The 19,428-nt window shown below is 31.2% G+C and overlaps 1 protein-coding gene across 1 annotated transcript; it reads left to right on the top strand.

Annotated features, from left to right (window-relative positions):
- The first annotated feature begins 8,183 nt into the window (after positions 1–8,183).
- On the top strand, positions 8,184–11,427 carry LOC124530493 (elongation of very long chain fatty acids protein 7-like). The gene is made up of 5 exons (XM_047104678.1): positions 8,184–8,235; positions 8,787–8,974; positions 9,053–9,121; positions 9,210–9,509; positions 11,206–11,427. Exons 1-5 carry the CDS (start codon positions 8,184–8,186, stop codon positions 11,425–11,427), a joined length of 831 nt encoding a protein of 276 aa, XP_046960634.1.
- Positions 11,428–19,428: the final 8,001 nt, after the last annotated feature.

Here is a 19,428-nt window from a genome sequence, read left to right as displayed (position 1 = left end):
GTCTTGTTGTTGAATGGCAGGCTCCTATATATTCTACTTTTTAACTTCTATGGATGTGATACTTTTTCATTATGATACTTCTTTATATTAAATCGAAAAATCTTAATTGCCATTTATGTATTATTGACATGCATAAGAAACTCACAAACACACAGACATTTATGTACATATTAATTTAAATGATAAATCTAATTCTGCAACATTCAGATCTGTCAAAGTAATAACAATTTGAAATTGGAATGATGTACCGATATGTCAAAATTGTTTTTTTTAAAGAAGTAATAAATTGTATTTCAAATGTTAACGAATCTAATTTTAAGTTCACATTGATGATGACTTTATAATTGTATAAAAAAAAAACGTGTCGAAACTTCGTCATATGAAACTAGGACAATCATTAGTGTTAATGATTTTAAAGTATGTGCCTAATTACGAAATAACAAAACTTATTTAAAAATAGAATTTAGAACTGTTTACAAAAAAAAAAAAATCATAACGGAATGGTCCACGCGGCTATTATGTTATAATTATTTAATTAACTATTAATATGTAAATATTTTCTTATGAGAATAATAGTATTTACTATGATTTGATGATGGAACTTTATTCTATCTCATTTATTATTGTTATTATGAAGAAGTTTCACTTCGACATTAGGTTATGTCTCTTGTAATTTATTTAATGTATACAGGGTTATTGGTTATCCGACGTATATACGTTAGGAGGTGATAGGGGTGGATTATTTGCTCTTAGGCCTGAATCAATGATATAAAAAAAGACAAGTCTGCAGAAATCTGTACCATCTTACAACGAATCGAAATAAAGACGCGCAATTCTCGACTTTTACGCATCATCCACACACCAATCAGTCTTGTCACCACAGTAGTACATTAAAAGACATTCATAAGAAGATATAGGAGGCAAAAACCTTGTGAAAAAGAACTTATGTAATTTTCTCTAGTTCTCATACACCAGTTGTTTGGAAGAAGTGTAGATAATATTTACATATGTCTAAAGCTCCCTCTACTAAACATCTTTTTTAGAACGGGGGTCTCACCGGAAACCGTAAATTTGTTTTGTCATTTTTTATTGGTTAGTTTTAAATTATTTCTAAATTATTTAAATGTATCACGAATTAAAATTTTAATTGTTTTGTTTGTAATTGTTTTTATTTGTATATAGATTAATAATCTGAAATAAATGCATATTATTATTATTATTAATATTGTATTAAATTCATTTTAACTGTTTCTTTTCCCCAACCAGCTGGCATAGGCATCAAAATGTTGTATGGTCTTTACAATTATGTACTTGTACCAAAAAAAAAGAAGCCGCCTGTGTAGGAACAACCCATCATCAAGTATTCTGCCATCCTACAGCAATACTCAATATTTTTGTGGTCCGGTTAGTTGGTGAGACGGCCAGTGCAGCTACAGACACAAGCGATATAACGTTTGAGGATGTGGATTATATAAGGAATGGTTAAAATTGAATGGCACCAATGTGTGTGGTTGGTGGTGACCACTAAACATCAGTTGACCATTTGTCTGTCCGTCAACCTATCACATAAAAAATGCGTTATACTACTTTTTTGTAGTTTTTTATTTGGTGTAATAATTGGACAATTAATATGTTCAAAGTGTAAAAAAAAATACAAAGAACTCTCACAAGTGTACTTTCTAGCCTATTCACGGTGAACTAAGGTTAAATTTCGACTATTAGGGGACTACTAGTACTTACAAAGATCATTTCTCCTTATTATATATATGAAGACTTATACATCAATTTTATCATAAAACAAGTTACAACTAAACTTAGCTTTACTGTATTCAAAAGCTATATTATCCTCAGCCTACTCGACAAAAAGAACAACAACAACAACAGCCTGTAAATTCCCACTGCTGGGCTAAAAGGCCTCTTCTCCCTTTGAGGAGAAGGTTTTGGAACATCCACCACGCTGTTTCAATGCCGGTTGGTGGAATACACATGTGGCAGAATTTCTATGAAATTTGTCACATGCAGGTTTCCTCACGATGTTTTCCTTCACCGCTGAGCACGAGATGAATTATAAAGACAAATTAAGCACATGAATCAGCGGTGCTTGCCTGGGTTTGAACCCGCAATCATAGGTTAAGATGCACGCGATCTAACCACTGGGCCATCTCGTCCTCTGCCTACTCGACGTCTAGAGGCAATTGAGTAAGATACTCATTGATATTTCATTTCTAAGTTTATATCAATAAAACATTGAGTTACGAAACATGACATGTAGAAAATTGAATTTTAAAGATTGCACTTTTTATTAAATGTCTTAAGAATTATTTATTAATTATATATAGACATGTAATTCAATAAATGTTTGTATGTATCAGACATGAAAATATATGTTTCAGTAATAAGTATAACAATACACATTGATATTATAAGATAATGGTACCTATTTGACACAGGATTTCTATACTCGTACATATCTTCATTTCCAATTTTTTTGTTGCAGATTAACAACAAAGTTTTTATTACTTAGGTAATGTACAGAATTATTTTTAATTTTGGTATTTTATTTTATTTAAAAAAAATGTTTGATATATATTAAGTGTTCCATAAACATCGCCTATTTAGTCTTTAAAGCAGAAAAGATTTTGGATTGTGTTTTACAGATAGTAAATATTTGTATACGGCTTCCAACGATTTGTGGCTGAATTCTACCGGTGTATATCTTAACAACTAGTGTTTTTATATTCTGAATATTAGGTACTGGAAAATCTCGCGAAATGTCAGGAACACAGCTAATAATATATAATTTCGTAAAACATATAATCATATCGAAGTTTTTCCAAGAATTCCATAGTGAATATAAAATAAGCCTTACAACACTAGCTATAGTTTTTAAAGAATATTTTTACATAAGTACCAATACGAATGATTGTACATGGAATAATTTATGAGAATAAAATCTTTAACTTATGCTGTTTGTGATATCTTTGATCGCGTTACCATTTAAATCTACGTTCACGTCAGGTCCATGATTGACGGGACGACGACTTCGAAAGTGCAAAGAATTAACGATACAATTATTATCATAAAAAAAAAACAAGTTTATATATAATCTGTATATTCTTATGTTTATGTTATTCACAAACAAATCAATTGTTCAGCTTAACAAAAAGTTTTTATTATGTTACAGTAGATTAATTAAAAAAAGGCTTTAAAAATGTATTTTACGGAAGGTCAAATGGAGGCATTGGCGTTTCATACTTAAATCCAATGAACCACATTGACGGACAACGGAGTGACAAACACAACTTTTAGAAACTCATGGCTAATTAGTAGATCCCCCCACTAAAATGTAGGATGTTGTCACCATTGGATTTACTATGGAAATATGTTTGCTACGAAGTTGGCTAGCTTGTTTTGACAAGTAGCGACACCTACAGCGATCTTTCGTATGATCGATGGATACTGAGTAGTGAGTTCAGTTCTTTCTATATTTTAGTTAAGAGAACATTGGACGTTGGAAGAGCTTAATATTAAAGTGAAACTGATCTTAAGTATATTATCTATGTATTTTATAAGTTTGCAAATAAAGATTGTAACCAATAAATTGTATCAATTATAATTTGTGATTGGAGAATAATAAATAATGTAATCGTTTCGTTCATCGTTTTGTACTTGCAAAATATGAATCTTAAGAAAAAACACTTGTAACACCCTACAGCCGGACACAAACTTACAGTAACTCTTTTACTATGAAAACCGTCAAACTTTGGAATGATACTACTACACTACCCGATGATATTCGGCACTTGAAATCCTTGCCCGTCTAAACATCGCTTGAAAAACTATTATCTGTCCATATGCCAAGAATGTATGTAGGTATGAAATGATATGTAGTTTATAATTATGTATATATTTTGATATATATATATATATATATTATGTTATTATATGAGTATTATATATTATATTATTTATTTGGATGTAATTGTGTGTAGTTTATTATAATATTATAATTAAGAGTGAAGATGGCCTAGTGGTTAGAACGCGTACATTTTAACCGATGATTGCGGGTTCAAACCCAGGCAGGCACCGCTGATTCATGTGCTTAATTTGTCTTTATAATTCATCTCGTGCTCAGCGGTGAAGGAAAACATCGTGAGGAAACCTGCATGTGACAAATTTCATTGAAATTCTGCCACATGTGTATTCCACCAACCCACATTGGAACAGCGTGGTGGAATATGTTCCAAAACCTTCTCCTCAAACGGAGAGGAGGCCTTTAGCCCAGCAGTGGGAATTTACAGGCTGTTGTTGTTGTTGTTGTTGTTATTATAATATTAGTATACTTACATTGTAATTATTATCTCCTCTTTCTATCTACACTCTTCTGTTTTTGTCTCAAGCTCCTATCACCAAAGGTTGTCTGTGAGAGATCGCTTTAAGCGATAAGCAGCCTTTGCGCACCATTTTTTTTTTTTTTTAATTTCTTTATTACCATTAACTGTCGTGTAATGTGTTGTGCAATAAAGTATTTTAAATAAAAAAATAAATTGTAAAGGAAAGTACAGTATATTAATATTATGGATTTCATTAATCTATGATAAACATATCTGCTCTCAGAAGAGATACAAAAATGTGATGCCGGTGTCTAATGGGTTAGATATATAACTATGGTTGGCGATAGTCCAAAATTAGCAATTTCATCAATCGTGAAACTATTTAGATTAGATTTTATTAATCACTCGTATAATGAATAAGATAATTTTATGCTTTACTTCTTAAGAAAAATAATGGTTCGAAACAATTGTATGTGCGATATGGAGAAATAAGTATAACCATTCATTTCATATATTTATTATTATTATATTTAAACCACAGACGACAGTAGAACGAATATTATAAACGGACTGATATCAGTTTCGTTATTTATTTACATTTAAAAAAAATTGCATCGTATGAGATTGATTACTAAATATATACGAATAAAAGTTAAGAACGACCTTATACATCATAAAAACATTGATAAATACACTAATATAGTTTATTTCGAATTTACATAATTAATGAATAATAAATAATCATCATATACTTATCCATTCGCTTATCATTCACTCGCAAGTTTTTCGAGATCATTCAACAGCGTGTGACACAATGTATCTTGGATCAATAGTCACACTTATTTTTTGTCGTGTTTGCAAGAGTAAGAGTTTGTTTCCATTGCGTTTGATTGACGTCAAACAATCTTAGTCTATGTGATTTATATTGAGAACTAGCCGTGTCCGTGACCTTTTACGCGTTTGACTTTAACAAAAAAATAAATATTGTAGCCTATGTTACTTCTTATTATATCAGTTGTCTGCCAGTGAAAGGCCCGTCAAAATCGATCCAGCCATTCCAGAGATTAGCCGGAACAAACAGACAAAAAGACAAAAATTGAAGTGTATACATACATATGCATGGAGTAAAAAAGGGCTATTTAATACGAGAATAAAAATATATAAAAAAAAAATACGAGACCTACCCTAGGTCTCGTATTTTTTTTATAATTTTTTTTTGTATATCAAAAATGATAATAACGCTTTTTGTTTGTTTTGAAACAAAATAATAAATAACAAAAATTAAAATTAATTTTTTCTTTAACCTGAAAAGAACGTTTAGATTAAATTAAACCGAGATGTAATATTAAGTTATTTATATAACAAACTAAAATCGTACTCCATTAATTTAGAACTAGTCAATGAATAGAATCGATAAATCCATACAATGGAAACAAAATCTTAAGCAATCGTGTAGAACACGGGCGGATTGACACAAAGTGCAGCGTCTGATGTCACAACTTGTTACACCGATTTGTAGACGTTACCAAATGCGATTCTTCAATTTTCATTTTATTAAGTGCAAGTTATCACATAAGTTATTTTTTTTTAAATTTATAATCGATAAGTTTGTTGATTTTTCTATTGATAATTACTATAGTTTTTTCTTAATGTCATTTTTTGTACTTATCTGTTAATAAATGTTATAAATGTGAAAATCTCTGTCTCTCTGTCTGTCTATTACGCTTAACCAATCCGCTGAATCGAACTTGATGAAATTTGGTATCCCGCAAACTTGAACTCCCAGAAAGGACATTTTTGCCTAACACATGACAATAAACACCCTTAAACGCGAGTGAAGCCGGGGGCGAAAACTATTCTTCCATATTTACTAAGTACTTCAACTGTTGGAAAATGACCCGCTGAATATAAAATTAAGTTGACTAGAATAAACTATGATATCTTACATATATATATATATATATATATATATATATGTACGTAAACTATTTATATATATCGCTGTGCCCTTGCACGGGTTTGAATTTGACAAAAAAAAAGTTGTGAAAAAAGTTACTCCTTATTATATCAGTTACCTGCCAGTGAATGTCCAGAGATTAGCCGAAACAAACAGACAGACTACATACAAAAATTGTAAAAAATGTTATTTTGGTATATGTAAATGGCTATTTTAATATTACAAACAGCCACTCAAATTTTATTATATGTATAAATAATATAATTATAAAGATTGTATCGAATGTCTTACTGTATAAAACTGTTCCTTGTCCTTAATATATGTACGGATTCATACTTCACTCTTCGATCAACAATATGCCTCTTGACTTACACAGATATCGAGCGGTCACGGTTGTCTTGTCGAATACCTTAAAATGGTTTAAGAAACAGCTGCAAATCAAGAAGCTTAGTAAGACATCAGATCTCATGGCAGATCTAATTTCGCGAAGTTTAGCGATAAATCTTCCTGACAGTTGTCGTATCAACAATATACTCTGCATGAGGTCGACGCTTTGGGTTGAAAGGTGGATGGTGGTACCCAGAGCCTATAATAATATATAATATCTATAAATAATATATGTGACTGTAGGTGTTATGAATGGTTAAAACATATCCTTTTGCCCCATTGACACCTTACCGAGTAAAAATACAAAACTTTCAAAGATTTCACGTACAATATACTAGATTATCTCGATTGATTAACACGAAAAAATTGTGACTCTATTATATCATTCTCAGAAATTAGCTTCTTCGTAAATTACACGTTATATTAAAACGCCTGTTAAACATTAATAGCAAAATATGCGCACGTGACTTTACTAAGTAAAAACTGTTAGGAAAAATAGTAATAATTTCAAATCAACAATGATGACTAACGTTCTTAAATTAAAGTTAATATATGTAAATATGCATTACACACCTGAAAACCTAAATTTCACTCATAAATAACTTATAAAATTATAAATTAAGTCGCTTTTTGCGGCTTTTGTTTATTTATACTTTTTTTTTAATTTTAATAAGAATCAACTGTGAAGTAATCTTTATATAATTTTCACTACATAAAATTGAGGAGATTAAACATTAAATGAAGCAAATTTAAGTAAACCTTAATTAATGAATAGAATAGCCGTACCATCTAAAATATTTCGATCTAGCCGGCAGTAGAACTATAATATATTCTCTGATTTGGCTGGGTACCTTAAATTTATCAGTCATTCTACAGCTTAACAGTATTTTGTGTCGCCTTGTATACGTTTTAAGGATGAGCCAGTAGAGTATTCCTGAAAGGAGTGCAAAAGTAATTAATATTTATTAAACTTTATATTATATTTCATAGATTGATCACTTATGATTTCCAGCTTTCCTTATAAAAACCTTTACATTTTAATTACATTACAATAATACTGTTTCTTTGTAATGTGCTTAAAGAATAAAGTTACACACACATAAAAATTGAAGCTTGATATTTTTGTAAAAAATATAAAATAATAATCTAGAAATTCTGTTGAACATACAAACATACATCTATTGATCAGCATGAGCTAAATAGAAATACTAATTTGAATACAAAGTGATTTGTGTTATACATGCATTTAATACGAGATTTACTAAATCGAAAAGAAATTTTACAAAAGTAGTTCTTATTATTAGGGATAAAGGTTAAATATCTTTTGTCAAACCGATTCTTTTATAATTCTTTGCATTTGCATGTCTTTTTAGTGACATTACAGCCCAAGTTATAAGGTTCCCTGACTTACCTTAACATGAGCTTAGTTTAGGAAAGACTTTTGAACGAACACGTTAATATTCGTCAATTTGTTTTTTTTTTAAATTATTTTAAGATTATTAGCAATGGCTACGAGATTAGAAGAACGTTTTATAGAAAGTGATGACAATGAATCATGTAAGTACATTAATCAAATAAAAATAATGAAGAAAAAAAAATTAATAAATATGATATCACTTAAACTCTTAAGTTGTCTACAGCGATTTTATAAAGCCATCTCAGAAATCACCTATTGTATTCATTAAAAAAACAATGTGCTTAATTTACGAACATAATCGGTTTATAATGAAATATAAGTAAAAGAAAACTAACACAACAACAACAACAATACGAAATATTAATGATTCTTAATATTGCTAATGCACTCCAGACTTTGGAAGATGTGTGATGATTATATATATATGTGTTTGGAGTATGCCCTTGTATTTGGCTCATTTGTCCTTCAAATGATATCAAAATAATATCATTTTATTTATTAGGTGGTATTTTTTATGATGTGTGGGTGGGATCTACCCAGACGGGCTTGAATGACGTCCTAACCATCAAATATACGACAATTGTTCAAGTTGAAAAAATGTTATAGAAATCCTGAACCGAGCTTAATAATGATCACAAAATAATGTTTGTTACCTTAATTAAAATATAAATTTTAAATTTATTTATTTCAGTATTAGTTCCAACATGGTCATTTGGTGAGACTTCAGTCGGACTGGCCCTTGTAATAGCATCTTATCTAGTTCTAGTTCTAAAATTACTGCCATATTTCATGAAAAATAGATCGCCGTATCAGTTGAAACAACTACTACTTTTATATAATGCTTTTCAAGTAGCATTTTCGGCATATGCAGTATTCCTAGTGAGTATTAATATAGTTGTAAATGTGAATGTTTATTATTTTTGTAACAATTGGCTATAATATTTTTTTTCTTTAAAGTATACCAGATACATATTAAATCATGGTGTTATAACAACAAGATGCCCGAAAGCTGACGATTTGAAAGCAGTGAGTATTATTACTATAAAAAAAATGCGCCTGTGAATATATTGAAGCTAAAACTACACATTACAAATATGCTATAAATCATTTTCAGGTTATTACAGAAATCTGGCCCTATTTCATAGCAAAACATATAGATCTTCTAGATACTGTATTTTTTGTTCTCCGTAAGAAGGATAATCAAGTGACTTTCCTCCACGTCTTACATCACACTCTGATGGTTACTTGGACATGGTTCCATCTCATGTACCATCCTTCAGACCATTTTGTTGTTGTGGGACTTATTAATAGTTTCGTCCATGTATTAATGTATGCATACTATGGATTATCGTCTTTAGGACCAAAGTACGCAAAGTTTGTGTGGTGGAAGAAACATTTGACCAAAGTTCAATTGGTAAGTTGATTAAATAATACATAAATTAATTAAATCTGACCACAATAAGTCCTACGTTTACATTTATTATTGTTATTCAGGATTATAAATAAACATGAAATTTATGTTCCTTAATAATGTTACTAAAACGGCTAATTTAAAGTATTATCATTTTCTTTCTTCATTTTACTCTCTTTTCGAGTCTTTAATCCCTCAAACATTGAATTAAATTGATTGAATGAAATAATATAAACAAATAATGCTAGTTGACATGAAATAGTAATCATTAAAATTAATATAATTATATAGTTTTCAACCGACTTCCAAAAGGAGGAGGTTATCAATTCGTCTGTATTTTTTTTTTATGTTTGTTACCTCATAACTTTTCACTGGGCGGACCGATTTTGATAATTTTTTTTTTGTTTGAAAGGTAGTGCTTCCCGTGGGGTCCCATTTTTTTTTTTTTTTTTTTTTTCCGATGATGGTGTCCATATGAAAACGACATAAGTCTTAAATTTGCATTATGTATACGCGCGACAAATAGGTGAATCACTGAAAATCACGTTAACCAATTTTGATAATTCTTTTTTTATTATAAAGTATATACTTCAAGGGTAATTTGGTGAAAGTTTGGTAAGGTTCTGAGCACAGGATCCATGACAAAGTAACGGAACGGAAGGGAACGGAACAATTCTGAGGAGCACGTTAGCGATACTCAGTCGAATCTTTTATTTATAGGTTATTTGGATATTTGAGTCACCTTCCGTAATGTGGTTATGTTTATGTAATTATCATAGTCGAATATTATAATCAACTAGCTACCGACCCCGGCTTCGCACGGGTGCAATACTGATACTAAATATACTACAGAATTTGTTTATTTACGACATCACATCGCAAACTTCTAAAATTATCAGTGTTTCTTTACTATATTGTTCATGTATTATATACACAAACCTTCCCCTTGAATCACACTATCTTTTAAAAAAAAGTCGCATCAAAATCCGTTGCGTAGATTTAAAGATATAGGGACAGAGAAAGCGACTTTGTTTTATACTATGTAGTGATGGAACTCCTATACGGCTCGCAGTTAGGGTGCGATATGGGGCAGAATTTCTTACTATCTTTAATCAAATTTTGTGTATGTGATGTGATGTCATATGATGTCCAAAATATAGTTGGTCTTTTTCAAAGATTTTTTTTGAGTTCGATTACAGCTCTTTCGCGGGATCCTTGTAGTTTACGCCGCGTGAGGTATTAAATCCGCATTTTCGAAAGTCTATTTTTGCTATATTCGCAAGTTTCCTTTGAAATTGTCCTCGAAGTAGTTTCTGACTCATATAAACGGAACGCTTAGTCTATCCATATAAAAAAATTAGTTAGTCAACATCAGCTTCACTTAAAATCAAAAAATAAATAAAAATGTTAACATATTCATTTGTTTTAAAATAGTGTTTTGTTTGAAGTCGGATTTTCTTTTTGTTAAAATTTTAGTAAGATAAACATTATAATCATGTATACAGTGATAATTACTTTTGCGTAGATTTATACTACCAATTAATCTAAGCAAATGTTCAGATCATCATAATAATATTATTCAATTTTAATTGAATCACTTACTCGATTATTTCAAAAATATATACTATTAAGAAAATACAAAGAAGATTAATTGGCGCAGTGAATAATAATAATTGACTACGCTTATTTCTTTTAACAGATCCAATTTATCTTAGTGCTCTTGAACCTGCACTACCAGCAGAAGCTGTCACCGTGTCCTATTCCTTCAATTTTCCACTACTTTTGCTTGTCCAGTATAAGCTCATTCTTCTTCCTCTTCATGAAATTCTACTTCAGAAGTTATGGGACTAGAAAAGAGAAGAACATTGTGAACACTGTTAATAGTACTGGATGTAATGTAGATGTAGATAAAACCAATTAAACACAGTGTGTATCATTTGTCTACGAAGATTTTGCGATTAAAATGCTTGAGAGAAACAAGATTTAATTTCACGTGAAGTGAGTTGATGTTCTCCAAAAATTTTGTATAATACAAGATTATTTTTAAGTAATACCTAAAATTAGCTTTAGGACAAACTATTTATAATGTTAATTAATTAAACGATTGTGTAGCATTGATTAGTTTGAAAGTAAAACATTACAAACGTAACAATACATTTATTTCCATTTGCATAAACGACAGTGACTATTGTATCGTAATATCGTTAAACAATACAATGGTCATATGTGTGTTCCAGTTGTATGTAACACAATTTTTGAAAAGAAAATTAGTCCGTTGTTCGAACTAATTTTATGTTTAAAAGGAAGTTTTTTTTTATGGAATAGATTGGCAGACGAGCATGGGCCACCTGATGGTAAGTTGTCACCATCGCCCATAGACAATGACACTGGAAGAAAAATTAACTATTCCTTACATCGTCAATGTGCCACCAACCTTTGGAACTAAGATGTTATGTCCATTGTGCCTGTAGTTACACTGGCTCACTCACCCTTCAGACCGGAACACAACAATACTGAGTACTGTTATTTGAAGAAGTGTCGGAGTTTGCTCTATCAGCTACTCCAATGGGTTCGGGGATCTTTATTGGCCATGTGGATAACATATTACTCGTCATAAGCCAAATTTCTCGTGATGATGATTTCTCGTTTTCTCTTACGGTCAACACACAACATGAACCCAAATAGAAGCACATAAAAATTTCTGGTAATTGATGGTTTATCCCTTTAAATTCTCCGTTAAGATTCCAATTAAAGTACCAATATTTAAAAGCTATGATGAGAAATTACCATCAGATAGCCCGTTAGGGTTCTATAAAATAAAAAATAAAACATGCATTGGTACTACAATATCGTTTTACATAAAATATAATACATATTCATTAGGTACTCTCTATTCAGGTATGTAAAATTTTACCTATATTCTAAATTACATGTACTAGGTCGTAACAATGACCGATTAATAATTAAAATAGGTATTGATTATTGAACCATTGATCTTCGTCAACGATTACAATGTTTGTAGTATATTCAATGAAACATTTTCACATATTAACTAAGTGTATTAAATAAATAATATATTTATTTAATTCTATTTAATCGATTTAAATAATAAACGAACGCTTCGTGCAAATTTTGTCTCCAAAATTAGTGGGTTGCAGTTCAAATATTTGGATTTCATTTTATAGTTACAAAAATGTTTGAAAAATCTAACACATCTTTTATGAAATCATGGGAAATGGTCACCTGATGGTGACCATTTCCTATTATCGTATTACCTGGTGGTAAGTGGTCACCATCAACCATAATGATAATATCTGATTGTAAGTGGTCACCATCAATCATAATCATTAGTGCCATAGAAGTGTCTCAATCATTTCTAGCATTTTCAATGCACTATCAACCCTGGAAGAGAAGTTATTGTGCCCTTGCGCCTTTGGTTACATTGGCTCTTACCCATCAAACCGGGACACGACAATACATAGTGATACTGCTTGATGGTAGAACATATGAGCAGGTGGTACCTACTCAGATGGCCTTACACATAACCAAACACTCATCATATTAATGCCTCTGAAGAAATGAGGACGGGTTCTGTCAAATCACTTATAGGATATGCCATTCGTCCAGTACATATTTGTAATTTTGATAAAGTTAGTCTCGAACTGAGATGGCCCAGTGTGCTTAGAATCGATGATTTCGGGTTCAAACCCAGGCAAGCACCACTATATATTACATTTGCTTAATTTGTGTATATAATTCATCTCGGCTGCTCAGTGCTCAGTGGTGAAGGAAAACATCGTGAGGAAACCTGCATGTGTCTAAATTCATAGAAATTCTGCCACATGTGCATTCCTCCCTCTCCTTAGTGGTAGCGGAGGACTTAGCCCAATCATGGAAAATTTACAGGGTGTTGTTTATCACTCTCAATGTAAATTATGTAAGTAAAGTGTCTATTAAATGTTAACGAAAAGTCAGCGCTCACAAAAGTAACACAAGGTACTGTAGACGTTCTTTCAAACAAGAGTTTAAAATTCAAATAATTTTGTCAAATTGATGAAATCAAGAATACTTTGACTTTTGTTGATCCGAACGTTTTAAAATTTTTGGTATATCAATAAATCCGTTTAATAAACCTTGCATAGAAAAAGTTAGCACATATATGTATGGAATGGAATATCAATCGTATATAACTGGAATGAGTACGGGCTTTGTAGTTTGTTTATAATATATGCACATTGCGTGACTGGGCAATCACAACATTCTGAAAATGCATTAACTTGATGATTACGCCTGTCGTGTAATTATCTGCAACCACACAAAGCGAATACCTCGCATACCAGTTCAGGCGAATGTCTGAAACCGATTTAATGTTCATAAACAATAAAAACAATTGGACTATTACGATTCGTGGGTCACCTGGTTAATGGTCACTTTTGCTATACACAACAGTATGAAGTATATTTGGTACAGTGAGTGATATTAACTCATCAACTGTAGTTTATGTTACGAAAACTGACTCACTTATAGTACGACATAACTTAGATAGAGCATTGGCAAATTCAATAAAACCGATTACTGCCGATTTATACAACCAATAGAATTAGCTGCCTATCGCGCCATTCGACGCTTTTTGTCGCTATAGATTCTCGCGTCAGTAACGTCAAATTGATGAATATATTAGGTCATATGAAATTACAAGTTATTACGTTTGTGTAAAGATCATATTCACCAACGAAATAAATATTGATAAGGTGAGATAAGTATATAATTCGGATGTATTCGGTTTTACGAATTTTGCCGATGCTACATCTAAGTTGTGTCGTTCTATACCTTTGAAATTGAAATCTTCTCAAGTGTGACTAGCGCACTTGTCCAATAGATCTCTTCGATGATAAAAACATGCTCGTTATGTTAGTTTTGCAATTTTTCAAAAATCGAACCTTTCGTTTTATTGATGACTGGCATGAAGTTATAAGTTTCTTGACATTAATTAATAAAAAAAAAGATGATACATATGAATAGTATTGATGTGTAAGGACGATGTGTAACAACGTGTACCGATGTAATATATCGGATGCGCGATTGCAGCGGCGGAAAGGAAAGTTGAGCATCCTTATGTACTGTTGCCACAATAAAACCTTCGATTGAAAATACAATTCGTGTAAGGGATTTGTTTATTAATGTTTACTTGAAGTTATTGATTGCTTCGTATATTTATGTTATAGGTGGCAAACCAGCAGAATACTAACCTGATGGAAAGTGACCAGGGACATTTACAACACCGGGAGGCCAATCTTTGAGAAATTAGTACCTACGCTCTTTTCTTAAGGGTTCCTATGTCGTATCGGTTCAGAAAAACCGCCTGAGAAAGTTGGTTCCACGGAGCGATTGTGCAAATAACAAAATGTTTTAAAAATCGAGTTTTTGTGGAGTATTATTTATATATATTTACTATCAGTAGCAATTTTCTTTGAAGCGTTGAGCGGTATTGCTACTAAGCAAACCAGTGGGGAGTTGAATCAAAGTAAATAGTATTGAAACTGTCTCTAAGAAAATATATGTGTGTGAAATTTCATGGTATTTAATTAATGAAATTATGAGTAAAAATATATACCAGTTTACATTTTCATATTTTATATTTTTGTCTTATATGTATTCCAAATAAAATTTTTTTTTTATTACTCCTGAGAAATAGTCAATCATTTGACTCTAAAAAATAACCTCGTTTAATTGGTTTGTAATTTTCAGTACAATCGTTATTGCATGCTTCGAATGTGAGTTTTTCTGTGACTCTTTGCCAAACACAAAAACCGAAAAATTATACATATTAAAAAGAGACATAAATGTTTATATTAAGAATTTCATGGAGTTAAAGAGATTGGAGATTATATTAAGAGGTTCTATGATAGATCCGATCTGAACCCATCCCCAATTATAGATTGTTAAATATTTTTTTAGTCTTTTTTGAAGTTGGGATGATTTTATATACCTATATACGATATACCTACTATTATATATACTACATACTACGTTACTACTACATACTATATACTACGTTCTCGTTGTAGGTTCCTAAGGGGAGGTTGAAAGTTTATGTTTTATAAATTCCGCATGACAGTTTCACTGACTTTATTGCAAATTGAATTATCTTGATGAGAATTTTTTTTATTGTTCTATGAGATCTTATGGTAACTTTGTATTCGTATATTAATTTATTTTGAAAACTAAGCAACGAACACAAAATAACAAAATTAAATAAAATCCTCTTATTGTAAATCTATTTTGAAATATAAAAACAATCGTTATCGTTAGTTTTCTTTGGTCAAATTTTATTTTTAAATTATTTTTCTAATTAAAGCTATGGAATAATCTATTGTATGGGTTGTTATTTAACTCAAGATATTATATTCCCACATAGATTATATTTTTAAATATCGGCCTTAATTAAGATCGTATCTCATGTGATACAACTACAATATTTTTATCATAAAATGTATTTGTTTCAGATTAGAACTAATTAAATAACCAATGATTTTAAACAATAAAGGAATACGTCAGTATAAAAAACAATGACCATGATTTAGAAATCCTGTTTTTTTATTGAGAGATTTTTGAGAGTCGAGATGGCCCAGTGGTTAGAACGCGTGCATCTTAAACGATGATTACGGGTTCAAACCCAGGCAAGCACCGCTGTTTCATGTGCTTAATTTGTCTTTATAATTCATCTCGTGCTCAGCAGTGAAGGAAAACATCGTGAGGAAACCTGTATGTGACAAATTTCATAGAAATTCTGCCACATGTGCATTCTACCAACCCGCATTGGAACAGCGTGGTGGAATATGTTCTAAACCTTCTCCTCAAAGGGAGGCCTTTAGCCCAGCAGTGGGAATTTACAGGCTGTTGTTGTGTTGTTGTTTATTGTTGTTTTTTAACCCCCGACGCAAAAACGACGGGGTGTTATAAGTTTGACGTGTCTGTGTGTGTGTGTGTGTGTGTGTGTCTGTCTGTACCACTCTAGCTGCCGAACGGATGGACCGATTTTGATTTAGTTTTTTTTGTTTGACAGTAGAAAATGTCGAGAGTGTTTTTACGTAAGTTTGATGAAAATTGTTCCAAGATGGCCGCCGCCACAAAATGACAGATTAGATATTTTTTTTAAACTCCATCAATATGGGTATCAAATGAAAGGGCTTGACTAGTTGAATACTATTAGATATGACAAATTTAAAATACAAGATGGCTGCTTCTACAAAATGGTGCTTTACATTTTTTTATTACAACTTGATCAATATGGGTATCAAATGAAAGGGCTTGACTAGTGAAATACTATTAGGTATGAAAAATTTAAAATCCAAGATGGCTGCCTCTACAAAATGGCGCTTTATGGATATATTGATATCATTTGATATCCATATCCATATCCATCCATTTAGACTTATAGCGAAACTAAGCATAAGAGGGGTGTTAGAAGTTTGACGTGTCTGTCTGTCTGTGTGTCTGTCTGTCTGTGGCATCATAGCTCCCGAACGAATAAACCGATTTCAATTTAGTTTTTTTGTATTATAGGTGTTTTACGGGCGAGTGTTCTTAGACATGTTTGATGAAAATCGGTTTAGCCGTTTAAAAGTTATGGGGGGTTAAAGTGGGGAAGAAAAATCGAATGTCTGCAAATATGCTCAATTGGGGTATCAAATGAAATGTTATGACTTGTACATCACAAAAACATTAATTAATAATTAAATAAAATTATTAGATAAAAAAAAAAATTAAGAAACAAAAAAAAATAATTTGTAACTAAAATAAAAAAGAACAAGATTGACCTTAAAATGTAATCTTAACTTATATGTTTTAAATCAACAAGAACCAACGTATTTACAACTTAACCAGAGATATTATAGGGATGCTTACCTTTAAAAAGTATAAAATAAAAAATTAAATTAAAAATTTCAGAAACCCCCGCCACAAAAAACATAAGCTACCTTTAAAAAGTAAAAAATAATAAAAGAAAATTAATCATAAAGTACCTATATGCATAAGTATGTATTAATATTAAAAAAAAAAATTCGCGTTGGGGGACCGAGCGCTATTGTACAAAATAATATTAAGTGTTATATAAAAGATGAGATAGGTAAGCATGTGACACTAATTAATTAGGTGCGGTTTATTTCGGGATATTTACCATGTTTTTGATTTTTGGTCGGTGGAGCTCGATATTTCGACATTATCTACGAATGTCTTGTTCACGAGACATTCATTATGAATTTGCGAAAAATACGTCGATAAAACTGCCAGCGGAACTTGGGGTGTAAAATTATAGTGGATATAAGTATTTTCGTTAAATAATGTTCTATTATTAATAAATTTCTTTCTTTCTCTTTTTCGTTTTTTGCCCAGAGGATCGGAATTGCGATGCAACGGGGTAATGCTGCTAGCATTCTTGCCACCATTCCTCGCGGTCAAGATTTATACAGTAAATAGTTTTAGTTCATATTTGTATGTATTTAAGCATTTAATGTTATTAATTCGTGTGTTAATAAAGTAATTTATTTTAGGAAACTTAACAAGTAAATAATATGTTCATCAAAATATAGTTTTATAAGTATTTTTATTTATGTTTCGGGATGTGGATTCTACCGAGAGAATCGGCAAAAAAATTCAATAGCTATTTAAAAAAATTATACTCGTACATAATTATACATTACATACAATTTGTTAATTTATAAACGAGTTTTGGCAATCAATCATTTCATTCCATGTATTATACTTATATAAAATAATATTATATACATAATTCATGTTTTTATATTTTTCCTTTTCTGTTGATTAATTAATTTTAGTCCTAACACACATATTATGTATATATAGTAGATTAAACTTTTCTGCCTTTCTATCATTTGTCAGATATTAATTCTGAAATTGACTAAACTTAACCATTTAGTTTTTTTTTTATGGTATAGGTTGGCGGACGAGCATATGAGCCACCTGATGGTTAGTGAGCAGAGATGGCCCAGTGGTTAGAACGCGTGCATCTTAACCGATGATTGCGGGTTCAAACCCAGGCAAGCACCGCTGATTCATGTGCTTTATTTGTTTTTATAATTCATCTCTTGCTCAGCGGTGAAGGAAAACATCGTGAGGAAACCTGCATGTGACAAATTTCATAGAAATTCTGCCACATGTGTATTCCACCAACCCGCATTGGAACAGCGTGGTGGAATATGTTCCAAAACCTTCTCCTCAAAGGGAGAGGAGGCCTTTAGCCCAGCAGTGGGAATTTACAGGCTCTTGTTGTTGTTGTTGATGGTTAGTGATCACGATTACCCATAGACAATGACGCTGTAAGAAATATTAACTATTCCTCACATCGTCAATGCGCCACTTACCTTGGGAACTAAGATATTATGTCCCTTGTGTCTGTAGTTACACTGGCTCACTCACCCTTCAAACCGCAACACAACAATACTGAGTACTGTTGCTTGGCGGTAGAATAACTGACTAGTGGGTGGTACCTACCCAGACAGGCTTGCACAAAGCCCTACCACCAAGAAACTAAACTAATAATAATCATAATAATAATATATCTAGTACTAATTATTATAAACAAATTGAAGCGACTTTCAGAAGCAGTAGAGACTGCGGAATTTTATTACAAATGCCTTACTCCATTAACAGTTCATTAATATTATTAAAATCATTTATACATGAAATAGTTATTTTAATTATATTGTAAGGAATTTATTTTTTAAACATTTGCCATGATCGTGAGTAAACTTAAAATTAAAAAAAAAATGTTTGAACTTATTGTATTCTACAAAAGTTTAGATTGATTATGATAATGATGGTGTTGATGTCATCTTTAATGCACTCTTCACCTCGACCTGAGTTTTGAATTTAGAATCTCGTTATCTCTACTAGACTAACG

This window comes from Vanessa cardui, chromosome 6 (genome assembly GCF_905220365.1).
Source record: "Vanessa cardui chromosome 6, ilVanCard2.1, whole genome shotgun sequence".
In the NCBI taxonomy this organism is placed as follows: Eukaryota; Metazoa; Arthropoda; class Insecta; order Lepidoptera; family Nymphalidae; genus Vanessa; species Vanessa cardui.
This window is presented reverse-complemented; position numbering and strand designations above follow the sequence as displayed.